Below are 27,422 nucleotides of genomic sequence, written 5' to 3'. Positions count from 1 at the left end.
ATATAATGCATTAATTTTAATATAGGTTAATGATAACAATATTTAATCACTAGATTTTGCCACTGATTTTATAAAGTTTTTATGTTTGTTGTATGTGTGTGTACAAGTTTATGATCCCTTCTATTTTCCAAGATTAATCTTTTAAATCTGCATTTGCTGAGGAATATTATTTAGAAAATGGTCATGTACATTTCTTGAATACTTGAATTTAATTTTTATCTTCCCAATCTTTATACAAATTAGTATTATTATATTTTATAAAATCAAACCAAGAATTTTTAAATACCATTTTTGAATTTATACATAGTTAACTTATGATTTTTAAATATATCATTTAAAATACAATTGAAAAGACTTCAGGATTTCTAAAAATATAACACGCATGCTCATGCACTTAATCAATTATTTAGTTTTTATGTTGATAAATTTAATTATTTTCCATGTCAGCTCAATATCTTCTACTATCTTAAGAACACCAAACTTTAAACATTTATAAAGGAATATTTACTTCTTCTATATACAATAATTTTTATGACAAAAATAGATCTTTGGGTACATGTCATCTCATAACAACAAATAGGTGATTTTTTTAAAGTAGACTCTGACATAAGTATGGGTCCTTTAATGTTCTTGACCTTTCAATTTGCATTTTGTAAAATAAGTGGTCAGTAAAAGTTATCTGATTCTGTAGTTTTCTAGTTTACAGTAAACCTAATCAATCATTCTAAAAATGGTATAGTTGAAATGTAAATAAAAGTAACTAATTTGTTGTGCCATTGAGATTCAGACTTCTTTGTCTTGAAAATCTAATTTTATGATTTTGAAGAAATTATTGATCTTTCTGAAAATTATTTTTCTGTGTAGTAGGCATATTGGGAAGAATTTCTGAAATGATATTATGAGAATTGTATATATATATAGCCTGACATAGTGTATTCAGAAAAATGATCCATTTTAATAGGTATAGAGTAGTTGTAGCTTCCCTTAGACTATCATATATTAACAAATTTAGGTGAATTCACAAAGAGTTCATCTGGGATGCCTGATTTTAAAATTCTATTTGGGATTTTAGATTACTATATGAAACTTTCTGTTACTCAAAACATTTATATTTATAAGAACATCTAGTTGCTTTTTGTGAGAAAAACCCGTATTTTGATTATGCCATTTTACAGATGAAAAAAATGTTTATGGAGAGTAAGTGACTTTCAAAACAAATATCACTAGTTAGTGACTTATAACACCATGTGTAGTTTGCTTTTAAAATATCTGCTGTATTCCTGAAAGCAGGCTAGTGGAAGTAAACCTTTCACAGATTTGCTATAAAAGATTGAATAAATATAATTCTTAGAACAAAGTGTTTAAATTTGCTTGTTGACATCTTTTGTTTTATGATTTAACCCCTGTTTTAATGGTTTAATTTAGTCTGATTCTTCACTCAAAGCAACCTCAATTCTTTTTGGCAACATGCCTGGTATAAACAACAAATGATTGTGTTTACTCTTGAATCCTTGCCTTACTCAGATTTGAAAGACTCTTTTATGTTGACAAAAAGTTCTAGAAATCCCGACTGTCCTTGAGATCTATCCAATCATTAATTTGAATGCTCCAAAGTGAGAAATGACATCGAATGAGAAGAGTCATTAACTGCCTAAGGTGCATCAAAATTTTAATTGTTTATTTTTCTAACTCACTTACATGTCCTGTGGTGATGCCGTAAGTCTTTAGTAAATTAAACCGTTAGAGAGGAGGGTACTAACCACAATATAACATCCTTTTCAAATGTGTTCATAGAAAAAACCCACACATACCCTCAATTTCTGTGTTTTATGATGTCTGTATTTTTTATACAAGGCTATCACTATCACCAAGGACGTAGTTGTATTAATAGTAAGCAAAGTCCATGTTGCCATTTGCAGATCTCATTACTATTACACATAAATAAGAAAAACCTAGTATTGCTTCTCTTTATGTATTGAGTAAACAGTTGTTAATATCACATGAGATTTACACGTACCATTCACACAACATGCACACAAGTCATCTATGCCAGTGAGTCAAGCACTTAGAGCCTCTGTATTTCACAGACATTTTATTATACAAGAGAGATAATCAGGATACAAGGACTGGTTCTAACCTGAAGGAGGATGTCTTCCAAGTCAACAGATTGGGTTAGGTCTTACGATCTCAATCAAACCGGACAGCCTTCAGATGGGGACTTCGGAATAGAGTTAAATCAAGGGTGTAGTGCCATAAAAGTATACCCTATGTCCATTTGTTTCTGTGGTCGAACAAGTCATTTAGATATTTTCTAATAATTTTTTTTGTGGGAAAGTTGTTCTCTACCTCAGTATTACACTTAGAGGAAAGGAGGCAGATCATTGCATTGCAGTATAAGGAGAAGCAATTGGGAACAGTAGAGATTTTAACATGACTGTTAAGAAGTTACATGGGAAATTAAGTGAGCAAAGGAGAGTAAAACAGACACAAAATTAATCATGTAAGAAGAAAATTATAGTTGTTGCTCAGGAACATTTATGTGGACACTGCCAATATTTTCTGAAAGACAGAAAGTCCACCAGTTGTACAAATGGGAACTCAAGCTATGGCTCATTTTCTATTCATTCTAATTAGCATTCCCTCATTATATACCTTAGGATTGTGGATTCTAGGGTTATGTCAAAAATCCAGTGAGTTTGTAAAATTAAACAAGACATTGTGATAAGATATATTACATCTATTATATTTATCCCTCACATTACTGAAAAAAATACTGGATAAATAAATAATATTCAATAACAATAAAAGAATAAAGTTCAGAGAATTTAGCCAGAGAATGAAGTATATTTTTTAACTATAACCAAGGGGGTATATATAGATTATGGCTAGTCACAAAGTAAAAAAAATCAACAACAAGGGGTAGTTTTATGATAGAAATAATAAAAATAAGATAGAGCTTTCTCTAGCAAAATTTAGTTGATCAAGTAGTCATTTTTAAAAGCTACTTGAAATATGCTTCATTGTAACTGTGCTCAGTAAAATTCAATCCAATATAATTATTGAACTGTGAATTCCAGGATTTCTTAATATGTAGGCCATCTTAATTCTTACTCACTATAATAACCACAGAGGGTAAAATGAACATAGACTTCTTCATACTTTCAGGGCTTATCATAGATCTAAATATAAAAGATAATGTTCCTAAGTTTCAGAAGAAAATGTAGGAGAACTTTTTTCCATCTTTGGATAAGTAATTTTTTATGAGACTAGAAAGGACTAACAAATTTTAAAATTAATAAATTGGACTTCTCTAAAATTAAAAATTTCAGCTCATCAAAAGATGTGTAACAAAATGAAAAGAAATTTAAAGATAGGAAAAACACATTTGCAACGTATATATTTGTCAAAAAAATGGTATAAGGATTGAATAAAGACACAATTCAATAATATCAAGACAAATCAAACAACCCAATTAAAAATAGACAAAAAGTTTGAACAGATACTTCATAAGATATATCAATAAATGCTCAATAAGCACGAAAGAAAAGTGCTTAATAGCATTAGTCATGACAGAAATGCAAAATAAAAACACAATGAGATTGTCAACCTCAAATGTTGGCAATGATGTGGAGCAATCAGAATTCTTACACAATAATGGCAGAATATAAAATAGGTCTTGGGGCACCTGTTTGGCTCAGTCACTTAAGCAGCTGACTTTTGATTTTGGCTCAGGTCATGATCTCACGGGTCATCAGAGTGAGCGTCCTCAGGCTCCATGCTCAATAGGAAGTCTGCTTAAGGATCCTCTTTCTCCCTCTCCTTCTGCCCCTCCCCCAACTCTTACTTTCTCTCTCAAATAAATAAATCATTTTAAAAAAAGAATAAAAAGTAGTGAAAATACTTTGAAAATCTATTTGGGAGTATTTTGTGATATTAAATAAAGATTTACCCAATAATCCAACAATTCTACTACTAGGTATTTATCTAGACAAATGAAAATGCATCCACAGAAAGACATGAAGGGCACATCAATTGCATCTTCATTCAGAATACCTCCAAACTTAAAAAAATGCAAACTTTATTTTAACAGAAAAATAATTCATGTGATGAAATGTTACTCCACAATATAAAGGAATAAACTGTTGACAGAACAGTGTGTATGAGTCTCAAAAATAGTATGCTTAGTGAAAAAGATTAAACACAAAAAGTACAATTTGTAGCATTCAATTTCTATGAATATAAATAGAAGGGGAAAACTAATCTGTGGCAAAGCAAATAAGTACAGTGGTTCCTTCCGAAGTGTGGGGATGGACTGGAAAGGAATTAGGATAGGACTTTCTGGAATGATGAAAATATATGTAGGTTCATAGGGATGTTACCTGAGTTTATACATGTTTCATCAAAACATAATTGTACACGTATGATCTGAATATCAAGCTATAGAAAATTAATGCCCCTATTATAAATAAAGTTTTGATTCTAACATATATTAACTTAATTCAAAGTATAATTCAATGTTGTCTATTTAGTCAACAGAGATAACAAGATGTTCATATATAAATGTGCATGCTTAAAGTTTGTCTCTATTGACTTAGGGCCATTATCAGGAAAATAAAAGGAAGAACTGTTTAGAAAAAAATAAAATGATTTTGATAGACTCATATAATTATTGAGATGTCAAATTGTTTAACTTTAATAATTAGTTTTTCACAATCCCTTTATATTATCAAGTGTGTGAACTTAGATGGTGAATTTGAAAATTTCAAAAAGTTTTCTGATATGGTTTTGATTATTTGAAGGTCTAATTAACTGAGAGTGGAATTAGTCAAGACTCATATTTAAAATGATGTTCTCTCTTCCAGTTTAAAATTTAAATCCTAAATCTCTAAGTAATATATGTCAGAAAAATATACTTGAGGGGTGCCTGGGTGGCTCAGTGGGTTAAGCCTCTGCCTTTGGCTCAGGTCAAGATCGAGCCCCACATCGGATCTCTGCTCAGCATGGAGCCTTCTTCCACCTCTCTCTGCCTGCCTCTCTGCCTACTTGTGATCTCTGTCTGTCAAATAAATAAAATCTTTAAATAAATAAATATATATAGATAATCTTTAAATATATATATATTTAAAGATTATATATATTTAAAAATTCTCGAAATTTGGAATAGATATAAAGGATCCAGAAAATTAATTTTTTCTAATGTCTCTGGGTATCCAAGGTAAAAATCTTAAAATTCAATGACTAGTAGAAAAGGGGAAAAAAAATCCTCATAGCCCCGTCACCATAACCACAACTGTCATTTTGGAGTGAATCTTTCAATTCCTAAACAAACACAGTCACAAATGCACAAGCATTTTTATATTATTATGCATGCTGTTTTACAGTCTGTTTTTTTTATTCTAGCCAGTAATATATTGTGAACCCTTTCTCTATCCATAAAAATTCTTATAAGATTTGTTATCTAATTGCTGCATTTTCTTCATTGGTCTCTATCAAAAAACACTCATTTAATTGCTACCTTCAACAAAACAGCAAAACAAATTCTGTGTCTAATTTGGAAATGGAGACATTTGATTGATTGACATGATAAGTAATAACCTTAATTATTAGTTATTACTGTTGTAGTCCTTCAGAAACAGTACATAGATTGATATTCCCATTACTCATGCAACAAAGTACCTAAATATCTTCACTAATAGTGTTTACAATTGTTTAGGTCTTAGTTTTATATTTGAAAAATATTACATTGCTACTTTTATTTGTTTTTTTGATAGCTACCAAGATTTATTTTTACTAGTTTCTTATTTTACATTATTAATTTAACATTTTTCTTTTGCAAAGTCCCTGTGCATATTTTTGCATATTTCCATTCATATGACTATATTTTTCATATTTTTAAGTTATTTATATTAAGTACCTCATGACTTTTTGTTTTATATATCTTGAAAATGATTTTCTTTGATAATTATTTAAATATTTATTTTATTTGATGTATATCTTGATCATAGAAAATGTTTTTATTCATAGTGTCACATCTTGCAACCTTTATATATTTTGGTTAAGCTTTATAATGATAGGAAATTAAGTTTATACAAATAAATTTTGAGAAGTTATACTATGTTAGATATTTTAATTTTCTCAATATTTTTTATTGTTCACTGCCATTAAATATAAAAAATTCACATTTTCATATAAAATAACTTTTCCTTAAGATGAAATGGAATAGAGTTACATATAATGATGTTGCATATTATGTAACTTTTGTTACTCATCTCATATCTACTTCTCTCACAGAATTCACTATATCAATAAATGGTAACTTTTTGTTAGTTGTTGACAGAGTCTGTTTTCCACAGAACAGCTTACGTGATCTTTTCAGATTCTAAAATAAAACAGGTCATGGCTTACGGGAATTGCAAAATGTGACCTTACTGGTGGTAGAAATTGCAAAAGGACCTCCTTCTTGTGATTGTATTTCAAAATGGGTCTCTTTTACCCACACTGAAATAGTACCATGGGTTGGGGTAGGGCCCTGAGCCTGACTAAAGTAGCACAGGCTGAATTGTTGGATCCAAGGCCTGGCAACTTTGTGCAGGACAAAAGTTGACTATGTTTGTGGTGACCCAAGTTAGGTCATGTCACATCCATACTCAAAACTCTCTGATGGCCTTCTAGCACACTCAAAAAAATTCAGTCTTGTATAGATTGCCCAATTGCATCAGTTCTCAGGCCTCACTGTATACTCATCTTCACATGCATGATCCACGATTAGGAAGTTTGCCCTGGTTATTCCTTTTCCTTGGAAATCTCTCGCTTCCATTTTTCATCCCAACTCTCACTGGTTCTACTCAACCGGCTCTGACCACAACATTTGAAACTTCAAATTTGTGTAATATCACCATAGTGGAATAAAAGTTTTCTCCCATCTTCCCCTAAAGAACACTGAGTAGACAATTGTTCATGAATGAGAGATCCTTTGTAGAAGTCCAGGAGTCCAACAAAGGTGTTCCCGTTCATCACTGGAGCAAAAAATTTTAAGACTGGATGCATCAAAGTGGCTAAGAGGAAGAGTTTCACTTTACCTGTGTAATTCTTTCCTCAAGATGACACAGATGAGCCTTCTTACCCCTTGATTTCTTTCATGGGGGTAAGTGAGAATATATGAATGACAGTCAGGTTTCCCAGCTGTATAAGATGCTGCCAGAGAGACCCATTACTTTTTCACCCCACCCAGAATACTGGGGGACAGAGACCAGTTGGGAGATTGGAATTTATGGCTCTCAGAGGGCTTCATACTGCTACAAGATCTACTTACAACATCATGGATTCCATTATGAAGCCTTCCCATGAGCTGCTAGGGGTACCTCACCTACAGATGCTCCAACTGACCTTTCTTTCTCTCTGAACAAATAAAAGCCCATAAACAGATGGTTTCACTGGTGAATTCTACCAAACATATTAAGAATTAAAGTCCAGCCTTTTAAAACTCTTCCAAAATATTGAAGAGGGAGAACTCTTCCAAATTTTATGAGGCTGCCATTACCCTAATAGCAAAGCCAGATAAGGACAACACAATAAAACTACAAGCCAACATCCTTGGTGAATGTAGATGCAGAAATTTCAACAAAATGCTAGCAAACTAAAGTCAACAGCACATTGAAAGGATTATACACCACGATTGTGGGATTTATCTTTGGATGCAAAGATGTTTCAATATATAAAAATTAATCAGTGTTATGCATCACATTAATATAAAGAAAAGTAAAAATTACATGATTATTTCAATAGATGAAAATCTATTTGACAAAAATTCACATCTACCTGTGATAAACACTCTTAATAAATTAGATACTGGAGGTACATAACTCAACATAATAAAGTCCATATAGGATGACCCCACAGCTAACATCATATTCCATGATGAAGGTCTGAAAAGTTTTCCTCTATGATGTGGAACAAGACAGGTTGCTGACTACTCACTACTCATATTCAATATAGTATTGGAAGTCCTAGCCAGAGCAAACAGGTAAGAAACTTAAATAAAAGGTGTTGAAATGCAAAAGGAAAATGTAAACTTGTCTTTGCATGTGATATGATCTTACATATGGAAAATCGTAAAGACAATACCCTGTTAGAAGTAAAGACCTAATTCAGTAAAGTTGCAAATAACAACAACAAAAAATATAAAAATCAGTTGCATATTTATATCCTAAAAATGAACCAGAAATAAAGGAAACAATACCCTTATAATAGCACTGAAAACAGTGAAATGCTTTGAAATCAATTTAACCAAGTAAGTGAAAGACTTTTACACTGAAAAAAAAATAAATATCTTTGATGAAAAAAATAAAGACACAAATAAATGGAAAGCTATTGCTTGTTCGTGGATAAGAAAGGATTAATATTATTAAAATCAATAATTTAATTATAATTGGTTAATAATTAATATAACAGTTAATGGTGATTAATAATGAAAATTTACCCAAAATTGTCTGTGGAGTCAATGTAGTCCTTTTCAAAATTCCAGTGGCATTTTTTTTTATAGAAATAGGAAAATCATTCTTAAATGTATATGAAACCCACAAAGGGCCCCAAATTGCCAAAGCAATCTAGTAAGAAGAACTATGAGAAGAAAAATGTTGAAGTAAGAAGAACAAAGTTGGAGACATCACATTTCCTGATTTCAAACTACATTACAAAGCTAAGTCACCAAAACAATATGGTACTGGCAAAAAACAAATTAGACCAATGGAACAGAATAGAGAGCCAAGGAAGAACCACCCCCCTCCTCAACACACACACACACACACACACACAAACACACACACAGTCAACTAATATTTGATGAGTAAGCCAAAAATAGCAAATGGGGAAAGAATAGTGTTTTTAATAAATTGTGCTGGGAAAACTGGATAAACAACATATGCAAAAGAATGAATTTGATCCCTGTCTTATACCACAAATAATCCAATTAAAAATGGACAGAGGACCTGCTTAAACGTTTTTCCTAAGAAGTCGCACACGTGCTCAATAGGTAAGTTAAAAGTTACTTTACTTGACATCACTAATCATCAGAGAACTAGAAATCCATATTACAATGAGATATTACCTCACACCTGTTAGAATGATTATTATAAAAAAAAAAAGAGAGAGAGATAACAGGTATTGGTGAGGATATCAAAGAAAAGGAACACTTGTGCTCTGGGGGTGGAATTGTAAATTTGTTCAGCCACCATGGAAAACATTGGATATTCTTTAAAAAATTAAAAATAGAACTACCAAATGATCTAGCATTCCACTTCTGGGCACATGTGCAAAGGAAATAAAGTCACTATCTTGAAGAAATATCTACACTCTCATGTTTGTTGTAGCTTTATTTACAATAGTTAAGAGATGGAAACAACCTAAGTGTCCATTGATAGATGATAAATCAGCCACTAGTCCTAGATATCACTTATATGTGAATTCTAAAAAAGCCAAACTCAGAATAATGGTGTAGAAAGTAGAATAGAATGACTAAAGAATAGAGAGAATGAGCTGAGTAGAATGGTGTTGTCAGGGGCGAAGTTTGGGAATACGGGGAGATGTTGGTCAAATATTACAAGTTTTCAGTTATAAAATGAAAAGTCTTAGATATCTAATGTAGATCATAGTAATTATAGTTAACAATACTATGTTTATATACTTGAAAGCTGCTAAGAGAACAAATCAGATTCTGTATATACACAGAATATTATATATATAGTATATATTGTATATATACAAATCAGATTTATGTATATACACATATATATGCACACATATACATATGTACATATGTACATATATACATATACATATAAATATATATTATTGTAATCATATATATACACATATATACATATGTACATACATACATACATACATATACATATATATATATGATTACCACAATAAGGATAACACCTCTATCAGCTCACATAATTGCCATATGTGTGGTGAGAATCGGATTTGTTCTCTTAGCAACTTTGCAGCATACAAAACACATATAAAACATAAAACTCTCTCTCTCTCTCTCTCCATATATATATATATAAAATTGTCATGTTGTATGCCTTAAACAGTGTTCTATGTGAATTATCTTGGTTAAACTCAAAAAAATTAAAATAGCAGACTCTCTCCTCACTACCTGTCCCCCTCAGATAAATTTCTATTTCTGTACAGCAGTTGTTTATTTTTATTGCCTGCCTTCCCCAAGAAGAGTTTGTATATGTTTACACATATACACATACACAATGATATTTACCTCTTTTACTTTAGCATTATAGCATCATTAATTCATGAAAATTCATGCAATTTAAGAAGATAAAATCCATGTTGTGGCCATTTCTATACTATGACCATGACTTTATGATAGCTACGTCCTTTTTTTAATGACAACCTTAGAATGTATTTCTTTAGAAAATTAAACATTCTTAAAACTGAACTTTGTTTCTAATAGTAAAATAAAAATTGTGAATGGGAACATTTTAATACTGTGACCTATTTTGTCTGTTTACTGGTCCTGAGCATTCTTCATGTCAATTTCTACAGCTGAGGTTGGAATTAAATGCTGTTTTTCTGGAATAGTTTTCACCTAGGGATTGTGGTTTGAGGTTATCTGAATTAAAGCTACTGCTGATATCTGAATTACTTATAAAAGGGAAAAAAAAACAAAAATGTCTTGTAATAGAATAATTAAATGAATTATAGTATAATTAAATATAAGCATCTGATAACCTGATAACACAAATTCTAGTCACATGTGAAATATGTATATTTCAATGTAGAGAGATTAAATAAGAACATAAATAGCATATGTAGTATGATCCTAAATAGGTAAGTATAGTCCCATAAGATTATAATTCTTTTTTACCTTTTGGTATAATTTTTTTATTGAGAAAGTACAATATTTACACAAAAAAATAAAATAAAGCTTAGAATTTCTTTCCTGAATCAAGTAAACCAAATTGTTTAAATGTACCAGCATCAGATATAAGCTAAATATGGAACTATGAAGGAATTCTCTAATGGTGTTTTGATGCAAGTGCCACATCCAGCCCCCAATATCAGTTTTTATTTAATAAATTAACAACTCACAGGAAAATAAGCAGGATCATCAAAAATTGAAGTTTTAGAGAATATTTAAAAGTATGAAATTGTGGGGGCGCCTGGGTGGCTCAGTGGGTTAAAGCCTCTGCCTTCGGCTCAGGTCATGATCCCAGGGTCCTGGGATCGAGCCCCGCGTCGGGCTCTCTGCTCCGCGGGGAGCCTGCTTCCTCCCTTCTCTCTCTGCCTGCCTCTCTGCCTGCCTCTCTGCCTGCTTGTGATCTCTCTCTCTCTGTCAAATAAAAAAAAAAAAAAAAAGTATGAAATTGTGTTTGGTAAATCCAATAAGCCTCTACTTACACAAGCAAGAATGACAAGACCTACAGACCATCTTCTCTGCTTTATTTCAAGACAGTTATAGCAAGCCATTAAAAAATCGCTATTGGAATTCACGGAAAATAACAAAATATAGGTATCAAATTTCCAAAAGATAGAGAACAGCAGACATACCATAAGGACATGTATTAAGTGAGAATGTGAGAGAAGAAAAAAGCAAGAAAACAGTGAGTCAAAGAGACAGACACAAAAATGAATCAAACTTCCAGCAGCAGTTTCAGCTTCAGACTTTGTATATAAACCCAGTCTGGAAGGTGTTGTAGGTTATACACTAGATTTTTTTCTCCCTCGTCTTTCTAATTAAAGTCGGCTATAACATTAGCAACAGGATTTCTTTAAACATAAAAACCAATAGATGCCTTATATATCCACATGAGAGTAAAAATGATACAAGATTTATATTAGAAGGGAGGCCATAAAACAAATACCAAGAATAAATTCGTAGTTTATCTTTTGGTTTATATCTTTCTATGTTATACATGTTTAAAAAATTTTTGTTATTTATCTATACGTTAAATTTTGTCAAAGAAAAATAGGCTTTGATTTATATATCAATACATAAGCCATGGAGATTATATACATTGTTTATGAATTATATATTACGAATTTTATTTCATTTTTTGTTTTGTTTTGTTTTTTACAAGCTTAAGTTCTAAACTGAGAAAAAGCTGGGTTGCAGTGATGATCCTGCCTCTTGATACTTTCAACAAAATTAACCCTGGGCAAATAATGTAAGACTCATTTTCCCAATTGTAAAATTTGATGATAATAATAGGAATCTTTTCACATTGTTTGAGAAGTTAAGTAATATAATGAATACAAAATACTTGGTAGTGTCAGGTACAGGGGACCTAATAAATGCTAAGGATTAGATTTATTGAGCTTTCATTACATTGTAGTACACACAGAATCTCTGTAAATTAAGTGCTATTATTCCCATTTACAAATTAGAAAAGAAAGAATGAAAAGAAAAAATTGATTTTCCCTGTCTGACAAAGTTTTTTAACTTCCCAGAGGCCACAATTGTTTCTCCAAGAAAAGGAGCAAAGGTAAAATAAAAATGCGTTTTCTCATTTTCAAGGGGATCTAGAGAGAATAGATACTTAGGCAAACCGTACTATCAGTGATTTTATAGCTAGAAACTGCCAGGTAGCATTGAGTGCTTTATTTCTTTTTTATATTTACATCAGTTATATCGCACACATTGCTTCTGTTAAGAAAATATGCAAAAAGTTTTGTCCTTTTACTTTTATATGTGTCATTTTAGCCAGCTGGAAACTCTAAGAATTATCTTTCTTTTCTCTTTTAGCCTGTAGTATGTATGATTGGATACATCACTTGTGTGCAGGTGAACACAGATACATGCCCTCCTCCCCCCCAGACCCTCTCCTGTACACAGTGTTGTTTTCTATCTTGACTTTGTGCTAGGTCATTAGCAAAAGACATTCAGCTTTTAATGATCTTGGCCATGATAATGAAATAACACTCTCAGAGATGTCAGCCTTACTGTATACTTCTTAAAGGGATAGATATTGAAAGACTTCATGTAAGGGAAGGAAATAATTAGAAATACTCCATAAGTGAACAACAAACAACAAACAAATAAACCGTAATCAATCTAGTGACCTTTTCTTTGCATAAACATGTGGTTTGGAACAACACAGACATTTTTATCTATCGTTCTGAGTATAAACATAGCCAAGTATCTAACGAGTCTTTAAATCTTAAGAGTTTATCTGCTTAGGATATTTTGAGTTAAAAGTTCAAAAATGGTTTACTATAGTTAAAAAATTACACACTTTGGTAAAAATCTGGGACTTAATGAAATATGTTATATTTTGAACTTGGTTGAAGTAGAGTTGGTTTATATTTAAAAGGAGTTTTTAATAAGACATCGAAAATTTCTCATATAATTAGATACCCTATATTCTAAGAACAAATTTTGAAGAAGCACTTAAATAATAGGCAGGTGTCAGCTAATTTTCACACCTGTTTTATCAAGTAGCTTAAAAATAAGTAATTTCATTTGTATGGACAGAAATGTAAATTTCCCAGTTAGTGACCTAAAAGGTCCAACTTTTCAGATATTTAGATTTTTTAAACCATGCACAATACATAAAATTAATGTATTTTTATATGAATATTGGTTTTTACATATTTTTGCACATTGTTGTATATTAAAATTGAGTATCCACATTGTATGGTATGCTTTCACTTTATCAACAGTTATTACCCATAAATAATAAAGCCTGAAAATAAGTATTTAAAAAAACACTTTTAGCCAATCTAAAGAGGTCATAATTCAATTTCTGTTCACTTTTTTGAGAGATAATATTAATATGCTAACATTATGAAGTCAAACGTACTGAGCTAATTTGTGCCTGAGATGATATAATTCCAAGTAAATAAAAATTAAATGGTGAATATGACTTTATTACAATTGTACCACAAACATTACGTACCCTGTGTAAAATGAACTTTTACCCATAACATATTTTCCCTCCATTCTTCCATTCAAAAGACACTAACCTTGTCCTAAAGTTTGTAGGATGAGGATGTCCATCATATAAGGATAAGTAGTCATATTCTTCTTCTAGAGCAAATGACTGAAAAACAATTTGTATTCTATTCCGTTCTTCTGCTATTATTACCCATGTACAGTTTGCACCATTTGGATATCCATATGGAAAACCGGGGCTTTCAATAGTGCCATTAAGTCCTTTTAAAGTTCCACCACATGTATAAATAAATCCTGAAACAAAAGACAAATAAACAGACATTAATATTATATAAAAGCACAAAAAATCCAGGAGACAGTATAGTTTTGAAAAAAAAAAAAAAACTTTTGTTTTTCTAAGATGTGGTCATAATTTTGTAAATAGCAAAGTTAGGTAAATTATCTAGATTTCTTTCTTAAAAAGATAAGCAAAATCCTAAAAACTAGCAAAATAGCTAGCAAAATCCTAAAAAAAATACTTGCCATCTACCAAACATCTTATGGTTAGCAACTATAGAATAGTTGATGAAGTAAAATTCTCCACACATCATTATCCATTTCATGATCCAATAGACAAACAAAATCTTAGAACATGGTATCTTTCCTCAAAGTAGTTTCCAAACTAATCGTGGACAATCATAAACAACAATGAAAACTAAATGATTTTTTAAGGTTGCCTTAAAAAAATTAACTTCACTTTTTCTTGGTAAAACATGCTAATTTTTTTGTGTCCATATCTGTACCATGTAGCCAGTGTGCCTTAGGAAAATCCTTCCCACCCTGGTTCTACCAGAAGGATAAATGATTCAGATCTAAAAAAACAATATACGTTATCATTCTTTCTTTGACTAGAATAGTTGGCCTAGGATAAACACCATCTTAAACTAACTATATCAGAGTGAAACCTAAGGTTAGGAAGAAAAGACATTGAAAATTTGAATCCTGGACAACTGACAGCAGCCATTTGTTTGTTTGTTTAGTTTATTTATTTGACAGAGAGAGATGGAGAGAGAGCACAAGCAGGGGAAGTGGCAGAAGGAGAGGGAGAAGCAGGCTCTCCACTGAGCAGGGAGCCCAATGTGGGGCTTCATCCCAGAACCCTGGGATCATCACCTGAGCTGAAGACAGATGCTTAACTGACTGAGCCACCCAAGCACCCTGACAGCAGCCATCTTAAAAACTTCCATGGCTCAGGGAGCCCAGGTGGCTCAGTTCATTGTGTCTAACTCTTGATTTTGTCCCAGGTCATGATCTTGGGGTCATGGCATAGAGCCCTCCATCAAACTCCACACTCAGAGAGGAGTCGGCTTGAGGAGTCTCTCTTTTTCCCACTGCCCCTCCTCCTGCTAAAAAAATAAATAAAACTTAAAAAAAAAAAAAGGAACTTACATGGTTCTGTGAGAGTGCTAATTCTATGGGAAGTCTGAACTATTGACAGCTTGACTCTTGGAGACATCCAGAAAACATACAATGTTTCTTGAGAAATTGGTGTTATTTCCAGATCTGTGGATTGTGCATGAAGCTTATGGACCATGAAGCTGTTAAGTCAGAAATACGAGCTAACTGAGGGGAAAGAACACTTTATTACCCAAAGCATCTATATTTGGAACTGGATATAGAAATGTAGGAAATATGGGGATCCCCTCTCTGAGAAGGAATGAGTATATGATAGGTATGGATATTTTTGAAAAATATGAATGGGAAGCCAGAGTTATAGATTGTGGCAGACAGAGAATGATGTGGGATATTGTATATGCATTCTTTTCTCTTTTCACAAGAATACCATGCTTTTGCTAGTGTATCCACTTCTCTACCAAACAACTGTATGCTTTAGAGTAGCTGGGTCTACTGACCCCAATGGTGAGGCAGGTGGCTCAGGGCTGAATTAATCACTACAACCCTATCCTCTTACCCACATTTACTTCAGGAACCTACTCTGATTATCTCTATTTTACCGCAAAATCCTAAACCTGGGATATTCAGTATTGATATAAACACAGTTCTTGTGATTCTTTTTGGCCTTTTAAGAAGTTACCAAGAAGTTGAATAAGGTAGAAGTTTAAAAAAAATCAATATTTGTGTGTATACCTATATTTTGCTCATGCACCGAAAGTCAAATAGGGCATTTTATGATTTTCAAAAATAAAAAAGGAGAAAGGTCCCTTTTAAATTGCTTCTTGCAGAGCAATTACTTTGAAGCCTTAGGTTAATTAGCTATCACCCATTTCTATTAGTTTTCTGCCTGAACAGCTTCCAATTTGAACTTCATAACTAAATGCAAGCATGAATCCCTTCAGCTACAATCTGATCTATGGGCTATTTTTTTATATTCTCAAGCCCCATAACCCTGATGGCTTTAGAAAAAGGACATATGTCCTAAAATAACATGTTCAGCTCTGGCCACTAATTCTTTAAGGGCCTGCTGATTCATACATTTCAGTTTCTTTCCTTTTTTGTTTCTCGAGGCAGATTAAGAATTACACCTATTTTTAAGCTTTCTCATCTGTGTTCTTCATTTTATTTTCATTTTTTTGTTTATACTGAAGTTTGATTAAACATCACATTATTCATAATAACAAAGTACATTTTGTCAACAATAGGTTTATAGTTTCCACCCCCCATCCCCAAAACAGAAACAAACAGAGTTCTTAAAAGTAAAATAAATTCTCCCTCATTTACTTATGCTTCACAACGTTGGTCATCGTTATCAGCTTAGTGTGTATCTCTCTCTAGGCCATTTCTAGGCAAATGCAGATATATGCATATTTCCATATTTACAAAGAGAATCAGTCATACTGTGCATAATTTTCTGAATGTTTTTGTGTATATGTGTAAAATATCACTGATTCTGTGTCTACATATGTACTTTTCCTACATTCTTTTTTAATGACTACGTAGCTATATGGTATATGGTCTGTCTGTACTTTAATTTATTTAATGTATCTCTTATTGACAGCTTTAGTCTTTGTGTTTTCAGGGGCACAAAGAATGACTTCAGATATATATCCTTGTGCATTTGTGTGATATATGCCTTGGATAAAATTCCACAAATGGGTGTGTCTCATTTTAAATTTAGGTAGATACTTCCAAACTATCATCAAGAAATGTGAACATTTCTACTGCTATCACCAGGCTATGAAGTGTTTTCAACCTTCAGCTTCAATTTTGGCAATATTAGATTTTATACAAGGCAAAAAAAAAGTTATCTTATTATTTTATTTTGCATTTCTCTCATAACTGTTGGGATTAAATATCTTGTTATATGCTTCTCATTCATTCATAATTATTCTTTTATGAATTGCCTCTCCATACCCTTCACTTATTTTTAAAGGGCTCTTCTTTGTAATTCTCTTTTAGGAAACAATTGCTTAGCTTTCTGATTACTCATTGGTAATCCACATTTGCCTTTCATATATACATTTTGAATACCTTTTGTTGTATTTTTCACATCTTGACTTTCCACTTAAAGAATCAATTTATAGTTGAACAAAACTAGACTTTTCATGACTTAGGTCACAAGAATTGGGTCACAAGAATACAGATTTTTAATTTTTTCTCCCCTTTTCACATTCATATTTTACTTTTTCTGTACAGTATGGAAATACAATTATTTGTGCAAGTATTTTTATGATATTTAAAGTTTTATATTGTTTTCTTTTATGCTAGTTGAGATCTTTGACAAGAAATATTCTTGTGCTTACCTTTCACTTTTTTTTTCAAACTTGTGTTTATGCACTGCAGTTGTGCTTTTGTGCCCAATTATATTGAATGACTCTTTTTTCAGTCTATCCTCTTACTAGTTTTGAAGTGGACAGTATTGCTAACTACATGCACAGTGTTGTACAGCAGATCTCTAGAACTTTTCCGTCTTGCATGAATGAAACACTATACCCCTTGAAAAATAACTCCTAATTTCCCCATCTTTCCTAGCTCCTGGAAACCACCATTCCACTTTCTTCTGCATGAATTTCACTAATTTAGATACTTTGTATAAGTAGAATCATGCAGTATTTGCTCTTCTGTGACTACCTTACTTCATAAGGTACTCGAGTATTCATAAATACTTAACATAATGTCCTCAAGGTTCATTCATGTTGTAAAGTATGACAGGATTTCCCTCTGATTTCCCCTAAAAATACACACCTCATGTATTCATTCACACTTTAATGGACATTTAGATTGTTTCCATTTCTTGGCTATCATGAATAAAGTTGCAGTGAACATGGGAGTACAAGTATCTCTTTGAGATCCTGCTTTTAATTATTTTTCATAAATACCTAGAAGTGGGATGGCTGACTTATATGGTAGTTCTATTTTTAATTTTTTGAGGAACTTCTTTAGTTTTCCTTGGTAGCTGCATCACTACCAGTAAACACTTCATATCAGGTGAAGAGTGTGTGTGTGTGTGTGTGTGTGTGTGTTTAAATAATGAGTGAATTCTAAGTTGTCAGATCCACTAATATGGAGTTGTTCATAGTATGCCCTTATTCTTCTGATGCCTGTCGGGTCTGTGGTGTAACCCCTCTTGTATTCCTAATATTAGTAATTTTGTGCTTTTTCTCATTTTTTTGGTCAATCTTGCTACTGCTTTGCCAATTTCATTGATCTTAAAAGCAAGTTTTTGTTTCATTGATTTTTTTCTCTATAACTTTATTCTGTTTTCAGATTTTCATGTCTTATTTGATTATTTATTTTCTTCCCCTCATTTTGAATTTAGCTTTTCTTCTTTTCTTGGTTCTTAAAGAGGGAGCATAGATTGCTAATTTGAGACTTTTCTCTATTTCTAATGCATGTATTTGGTACTGTAAAATGTCTCTCAGTACTACTTAAGCTGCATCTCACACATTTCGATATGTTATATTTTCATTTTTATTCAGTTTAATGTATTTTAAATTTTCATAGAATCTTCCTTTTCAAGGAAGCCATGGCTGTTAACAGGAGAGAGTTGTTTTATTTCCAATTGTTTGGATTTTAATTAACTTTTGATATTAATTTCTAGTTTGATTCCATAGTGATCAGAGAACATACTCTAGATGATTTCAGTCCAAATCTCTTTAAGTTTTAATCCCCAGGATATGGTCTATCTTTAATATGTGTTTCTTGAATACTTGAAAATAATGTGTATTCCAATGTTGTAAATAGAGTGTTCTCTAAGTGTTGATTATACCATTAGTGCGTCCTGTTGAGTTCCATACCTTTGTTGACTTTCTCCCCCAGGCAAGGTGTCATTTTTCTCTGGCAAGACTTTTTTGTCCTCAGTTTTCAGTTTAATTATAATATACGTGGTATGGATTTCTTTGTGCCTCTCAATTTAGGAGTTTACTCAGCTTTTCTAATCTGTAGGTGTATGTCTCTTGCCAAATTTGGAAAGTTTTCAGTCATTATTTCCTTAAGTACTTCCTTAGCCCTATACTCTCTTCTATGACTCCAGTGACACATGGTAGAATCTATATTTTATCCCCACAGGTCGCTGGTGCTCTGTTCATCTTTATTTTTTTTTTTTTTTAGACTACTTTCTTTCTTTTGTTTAGATTAGGTCATTTCTTTTCTCCTTCAGTTCCTCGGTTATTTTCTCTATTCCCTCCATTCTCTTTTGAGCACACCAACTGAGCTCTTCATTTCAGTTATTGCACTTTTCTTCTGTAGCATTTTTTTAAGATTTTATTTTTAAGTAACCTCTCCACCCAGGGCAGGACTCAATTTACTAGCCCAAGATCAAGAGTTTTATGCTTCACCAACTGAGCCCCTCTTAATGTAACATTTTGATTTGACTCTTCTTTCTATGTTCCATTTCTTTGCCGAGTCTTTTGATTTACTAGCACTTTAAATTTTTTTATCTGTTTTAAGTGTCTGCATTGTTTCTTGGGGAATTTCTTTTATCCTGGCTGCTTTAAAATATCTGTCATGTGGTGTTGGTATTCATTGATCCCTTTTTCCATTAAGTTGGAGATCTTGTTGCCTTTTGGAACAATAAATGATTTTTCTTACAACCTGGATAATATCATTTACTTTATGAAATTCCGGATCTTATTTAAATCTTCTCTTTAACTGGCTTCTTCTGAGACTGTCCCAGCAGGAAAAGTGGTGGTGGGTATTGCTTCATTATAATCAAATGGAAAGGAAAATCCGTGTTTTCTAATTTGCTTCCATTAACAACTATAAGGGAGTAGTGTACCCTACATGTCTTTTGAAACCACCCAGCAGGAAGTAGGAGGTTCCTGTTACTGTGAGGTGAGTGAAAATCCACCTCCTTCAATATCAAGCTCAAGACATTACAAATAGAGAGGGTCCCTCTATGCAATTTTTTCTCTCTTTCTAAACTCTATGATTATCATTTTATTCTTCCACATGTATCTTCTTTTACTGTTTTCTTTTGGAGGGTGTATGATATATGACTCATCTTCAAATGAATTGGGACATCTAAAGAAACTACATATTTCTAGATAAAGCAAATGTTAAAAATAGATGTAACAAATATTAAAAATGTGTTTAACCAGCAAGATTTCATCTCTTTTAAGGCTGCATAATATTCTAGTGTTTGTGTATGTGTGTGTCTTCCTGATGCATTCATCTCTTAGTGGACATTTAGGTTGTGTCCATAATTTGGTTATTGTAAATAATGCTGCAACAAACATAGGGGTGCATATACCTTTTAGAATTAGTGTTTTTATTTTCTTTGAATAAATAACCAGTAGTGAAGTTACTGGATCACATGGTATTTCTACTTTTAATTTTTTGTGAAACCTCCATTGTTTTCTACAGTGTCTGTACCAAATTACATTCCCACCAACAGTGCACAGGGGTTCCCTTTCCTCCACCTCATTGCCAACATTTTTTTGTCTTTTTTTTTTTTTTTAATTTTAACCATTCTGACAGGTGTAAGGTGATATCTCATTGTGGTTTTGATTTGCATTTCCCTGATGATGAGTGATGTTGAACATCTATTCATGTGTCTGTTGGTCATCCTTTTTTTTTTTTTTTATTTTTATTTATTTAACAGAGAGAGAGAGAGAGAGAGATCCCACATAAAGAGAGAGGCAAGCAGAGAGAAGGGGGAAGCAGTCCCCCCGCTGAGCAGAGAGCCTGATGCGGGGCTCAATCCCAGGACCCTGAGACCATGACCTGAGCCGAAGGCAGAGGCTTAACCCACTGAGCCACCCAAGTGCCCCTCTGTTGGCCATCCTTATGTCTTCTTTGGAAAAATGTCTATTCAGGTCCTCTGTCCATGTTTAAATCAGATTATTTTTTGGTGTTTAGTTGTATTAGTCCTTCATATATTTTGGATATTAATCCCTTATTGGATATTGGATCATTTGCAAGTATCTTCTCCCATTCAGTACTTTGCCTTTTTGTTTTGGTGATGGTTTCCTCCACCCTGCAGAAGATTTTTATTTGAATGTAGTCCTAATACTTGGTTTTTGCTTTTCTATCCCTTGCCTTAAGAGACACGTATAGAAAAATCTTTCCTATGCCCAAGGTCAGAGAAATTACTGCCCATGTTTTCTTCTAGGAATTTTGTGTTTTCAAGTCTTAGATTTATGTGTTTAATCTATTTTGAGTTTATTTTTGTGAATGGTGTTAGAAAGTGGTCCAGATTCTTTTTCTTTTTTCTATCTTTCTTTTTTTGCATGTAGCTCTCCAGTTTTCCCAATATCATTTGTTGAAGAGATTGTCTTTCCCCCATTGTATATTCTTGTCTCCTTTGTCATAAATTAATTGACTATATAAGTGTGGGGGTTTTTCTGGGCACTCTATTTTGCTTCACAGATCTATGTGTTTATTTTTGTGCCAGTATCATACTATTTTGTTTACTACAGCTTTGTAATGTATCTTGAAATCTGCAATTGTGATACCTTCAGCTCTGTTTTTCTTTCTCAAGATTGCTTTGGCTATGTGGGGCCTTTTGTGTTTCCATACAAATTTTAGTATTATTTATTCTAGTTCTGTGAAAAATGCTAATTTTTTTTGATACAGATTGTATTGAATCTGTAGATTGCCTTGGTTAGTATAAGCATTTTAAAATATCAATTCTTCCAATCTATGAGCATGGGATATCTTTTCTTTCATTAGTGTCATCATCAATTTCTTTCATTAATGTCTTAAAGTTTTCAAAGTACATGTCTTTCACCTCCTTGGCTAAGTTTTTCCCTAGGTGTTTTATTTTTTTGTTGTTGTTGCAATTGTAAATGAAATTCTTTTCTTAATTTTCTTTGTGCTACTTCATTATTAATGTATACAAACATACTGATTTGGGGGTATTAATTTTATTAAAATCCTGTAGTTTCACTAAATTCACTCATTACTTCTAATAGATTTTTGGTGGAGTCTTTGGGGTTTTCTATATATATCATGTCATCTACAAGTAGTGACACCTAGAGGATATTGTGCTAAGTGAAATAAGTCAGACTGAGAAAGACAAACACCATAGGATTTCACTCATGTGTGGAATTTAAACACCAAAACAAATGAATACATGAACAAAAAGCAGAATCAGATATATAAATACAGAGAACAAACTGTGGTTCCCAGAGGGGAGATGACAGAGGATGGCCAAATGGATGAAGGGGAGGGAGAGATACAGACTTCCAGCTGTAGGAGGAATAAGTCATAGTAATAAAAGGTACATCACAGGAAATATAGGCAATGATATTTGGGAGCAATATACAGTGACAAAGGGTAGTTGCACTTGTGGTAACCCTTAGCATAACATATGAAGAAGGTGAATTCTGTTGTATATCTGAAACTAATGTAACATTGTGTATCAACTACACTCAAAAAAATTTAAAAAATAAAATTCATATTGTTAAAAAAGTATAGTTAACTATAATAAAAATACTTTTTGTTTCATTTAAAGTTAAACAGTTATCAACCATTGATACATTGTTTTGATTTGGGTAATGTCTAAGCAATATTATTATGGCAGAGATAAGAAAGTTTGAAATAGTCATTAAAAATTTTTAAATTTGCAATGGGTTTTATTTTTCTAAAAGATCACTGTATTTTTAATATTCATTCTCTAAAATATGAATTTACTGAGACTTTCTTGTCTGCAATTGTCTCTTTAATTAGACTTTAAAATGTAATTTATGGTTTTATTAAAAATATCAGTTTTTCAGTGAGTCTCAGTTTATGCAGCTAGACATTCCATCCTCACAATTTAGCACTCTTTTTGTGCAAATTACCTTATCTTATTATGTGTCAAGTTTCTTTATTTATAAAATGAGATAATGAGTAACTGTTTTAACGGTTAAGCATGTTAATAACTGAAAATCTCTTTGAACAGTATTTTAAGCATAGTGACTATTATACATGTTAGCACTCTTTCTTCTTTTCCTTGTCCTCTTATTTATTACTACAATTATCATCTTTAGCCATGAAGCTCCATTACATAATTTAACTAGTCTATTTTCTTTGAATTTGACCACACAAATTTGAATAAACACACTAGAAAACCCTATTACTAGTTTGTCAGAGAATGAAAAATGCCTATTGCCCAAATGTATCAAATATGCTAGCAGACAGTGCCTATGAAATGTAATTCCACGGCTCTAGTTCAGGTTATCAATAAAAACACATTAAAATATTTTATTATTTTCAATAATATAATTATTTTATTATTTATAATACTATTTATTATTATTTTAAAGTGGGAGGTCAGTTTTTAATCTCAGGAAATCAAATGTTAATGTTTTGAAGGAGAAAATATATCCTGATATTGGTAAATTTCTTTTGCTGAATTAATTAATTAATTAATTTGAGAGAGAGGACATGATGATAGAGTTGGTTGGTGAGTGAGAGAGGGAGATGGAGAAAGAAACTTAAGCAGACTCCACTCTGAGTGCAGATCAGTACCTGTACAGAAACCAAGATTCAGTGGCTTAACCAAATATGCCAGCCCAGCATCCCTGATATTGGTATATTTCTATGTAGATTCATAATGAGTGAGTATTCTTCATTTATTGGGTGAATGTATGCCATTTGGGTCAAAGTTTTATTTGTGTTAGTGAGATATTTATTATTCATACTAATTTTTTTCTCTGTCTTCTTAATCTGCTACCAAGTAACTTAAAAATCTCTGCAATGTGCATTTGTTCCTTTTATTTCATTTTTGTTCCATGTATTTGGGCAGTAAATTACCAAATAATTCTTGGTATTATGGTGAACTTAGTTCTCTACCATTATGAAATGATTTTCTTTGGATCCACCAATGGTTGTGTCACAAAGTCTCTTTATCTCACATTAGTATAGATACTTTCAGTTATTTATGAGTTAGTGTGTGTACTTATGATTATTATATTATAGGCAAGGTGGATTTCTTATGAATAGCATGTAGGGTTTAATTTCTTAAAGTTTATGTGTTAGTCTTTACTTCTAAATTAGAGTCATTATCTTTTAACTTATTCTAATTATATATTTGTTTTCTCTGTTCCATCTGTTTTATGTTCCTTTTATTTCCCCTTTTTGCCTTATTTTATATTAATGAAGTGGGTATTTTCATTGACTTTTTTTCCCCTCCGTTAGCTTGTCAATTTCATATTCTTTAGTGGTAACCCTAGAGAATAAAATTTGTAGCCTTGATGATTAGAGTAAACTATAATTAGTACCTCTATTAGTTCATGAACAAAGCAAGGACAGTAGAACATTTTAACTCCACCCCATCCCTTGATGTTTGCACCATTATTTTTGTAGACTTTAATTATACATATATTATAAACACCCAAAAGACACTCTTACTCTCTTAATCTAAAGTTAACATTCATTGGATATACCTACACATTTCTTCTTTTCATCATTTCAATCTTTCCATTAGGTTTATTTTTATTCTACCTGAACAGTTTTCTCTCGCATTTAACTTAAGTCTGGCAATAAATACTTTTTGTTTGCTTGATTTATTTTGGGTTTATCTATTATTTATAACCATTTTTGATGGAAGGTTTGATACAGGCTACTCTACCAGAGCTAGGAGAAGAAGTTGCTTTGTGATGTTTTATCTTTGTCGCTTTTTCTTCTTCATTCTGTATCACACAATCACTATTTCAGCATCTTTTTCAACGAAAATAATTTTTCATTCTAAAAACCTATGTCTGAACTGTATCACAATAATCAGCAGAAATAATCATTTGGACAAAAACAATTTACACTGAGATCAATAGTTTCATATCATTCATTGAGCATGGACTAGGTGCCAAACACTATAGTGCATATTAGATTTTCACAAAAATTTTATAACAGTGTTTCAACCCTTAAGCATTAGAAGTTAGTGGTAAAAACAGACATAAACAAATAATTTACACACATATATGATAACTGCTGTAACAGGAGTCCTTGAAAAGATATCCAAAATATATCAAAGGGGGAAAATAAATATTCAAATCAAAGTTAGTTTTTCAATGACTCAAACTTGTTATTTGCCATTTCATTTCATATTAATTTTGCTAGTATCAGGTAAATATATATTTTAGATTTAAGATGAAAGATGAGATTCTCCAAGGTGTAAAGTGTATCAATCACTGGTATGTTGTAGATGGCACTTACATTTTAAATTTTGCTACTCAAATTTTTCTACATATCCAAAATATTCATTCATTTGCTTCTTGATGGTAACAAAGAAATACATAATTTTACTTTCCTGGGTTCATTGAATTTTTATGCTGTAAGATCCATCATTGTCCATTTAGTGTGGAATTACCTAGAATATTCACCATTTTCCATAATAATGGAATTATCAGACTTGTGGAATAGTCAAAATATTTCCAGTAGAATTGGAAAGATTCTAAAGGAAAAATATCAAGAAGAAAAATGGGATAAATGAATCAATGATGAAAGAGCATTTTGAGACAGAATATGCCTCATGAAATTAGAAATAAGCAATGGAGGAAACTGTATTAATCTGGCAAATGAAACTGTCTTAGACAAATATTATTAGATTTCATGTAAACATTAGCTTGTAATGTCAAAGGGAGGAAATCGATGGTCTCCTGTTGCTTTCTAGCTTTGATACATGACTCTGAGGCATTTTCAAAATTATTGAATTACTACTGGAAGCAAATATTCCCACTCCAAATTGTGAAAACTGAATTATTTCTAAATCATCATGTGGACTTCTAAACAGTTCAGAGGGCATTATCATTAAGTTCAGGTAAAAAAAAGTCCAATAAAATTATAATATAAATGACTTTTAAGTTGATCTGATTAGCACAAAAAATATTGAAGAGCAACTAACTTATTTAGTTATCAAGAATTGTAGTCAAATAAGATATCATGTATTATCAGTATTATGAATATTGTCAATTTAAGCTTTTGAAACTGTGGGTTTTATTAGACATTGACCACAGATGTCACATTCTACCTCTAGTGATAAATCCATTATATCTTTTTCCCCTTGGACTGAAAGTTTAAAAAATAGTCCATTAATATGATGCTTTTCATCATATTTTTCTGTTACTAATACTTTAATTTTCTTCTCAACTTTAGCCATTAAAATGGTTATTAATTATAACTAATCATATCCTATGGATCATATGTTCTCTAAATTTAATCCATTTTGGCACATTCCAATGCTTTTGAATAATCCAACTTCATAAAGACCCCTTCTCTCCAGATTGCTCCATAGATATTCTGAATATATTTTAATATTGGTTTTTAGTTTGTATGATTCCTTTCCTCCTTAAGTGATATGTTTCACATCAGTCATCTCACCTTTATTGTCTTTCACACTCAGTACTGTTCAGAATGTAAACTTTAGACTTACACATAATTACTTTATCACTTAACAGTGATGTGATCCTGGGAAATTTAGTCTCTCTGAGACTCAGTGTCCTATAAATTAAGCTTAGAGAATTCTTGTGGGGATTAGCAATAGTACATATGTAACTACCAGAAAATTGGAAAAAGATGACTATTATTTCAACTTCTAAAAACTATACCAGTTATGCCTACTTAGCTTTGAATCTACCTTCTCCAAAATCTTCATACTTATTTCAGCCCTAGAATATTGGTAAAATCTATATAAATATCTGTTCATATTCCTCTCAATAATATTAAGCAGTATGTGTGTGTGTGCGTGCACAATGTTATTTTTCGAGGGAATAAGTTGGGTTCTTGTATAATTTTCACAGTGATTACACACACAATGAATACACAGATATGTGAATTACTGTATTTTCATTATAAATTTTTTAAAATAATTTATTGCCCCAAATTCAGAAATGTCTATATGCTAATTATTCCTTTCTTCCACTCAAATATCTTTACTGCTTTCCCCATACCACTTTTTGTCTTAAGAGTCTGGTCATAGATTACATCACCAGATCTTGCCTCTAACCCCATTGCTTCCATTTGATTTTGGCTGATGTGTCAGCAAGAGATGACAGTTCAGAAGAAGAAGGGTCATTGTGGTTGTTGCCTTTACACTCCATGCTGGATACTGGTAGTAGCTGCTTTTGATAGTTATGCCTGCTTGGAG

At 31.9% G+C, this 27,422-nt stretch overlaps 1 protein-coding gene across 2 annotated transcripts in view; it reads right to left on the bottom strand.

Annotated features, from left to right (window-relative positions):
- LOC111146567 (CUB and Sushi multiple domains 3) overlaps positions 1 to 27,422 on the bottom strand; it is a 1,261,269-nt gene that overhangs the window by 1,119,323 nt on the left and 114,524 nt on the right. For both annotated transcript variants that reach the window (XM_022502159.1, XM_022502160.1), the window contains exon 2: positions 13,990 to 14,212. In XM_022502159.1, coding sequence (XP_022357867.1) covers positions 13,990 to 14,212 — 223 coding nt within the window. The remainder of the gene's footprint in view (positions 1 to 13,989; positions 14,213 to 27,422) is intronic.

The sequence above is a fragment of the Enhydra lutris genome, unplaced genomic scaffold (assembly GCF_002288905.1).
Source record: "Enhydra lutris kenyoni isolate GAN:26980312 unplaced genomic scaffold, ASM228890v2 scaffoldscaffold14, whole genome shotgun sequence".
Classification (NCBI taxonomy): domain Eukaryota; kingdom Metazoa; phylum Chordata; class Mammalia; order Carnivora; family Mustelidae; genus Enhydra; species Enhydra lutris.
This window is presented reverse-complemented; position numbering and strand designations above follow the sequence as displayed.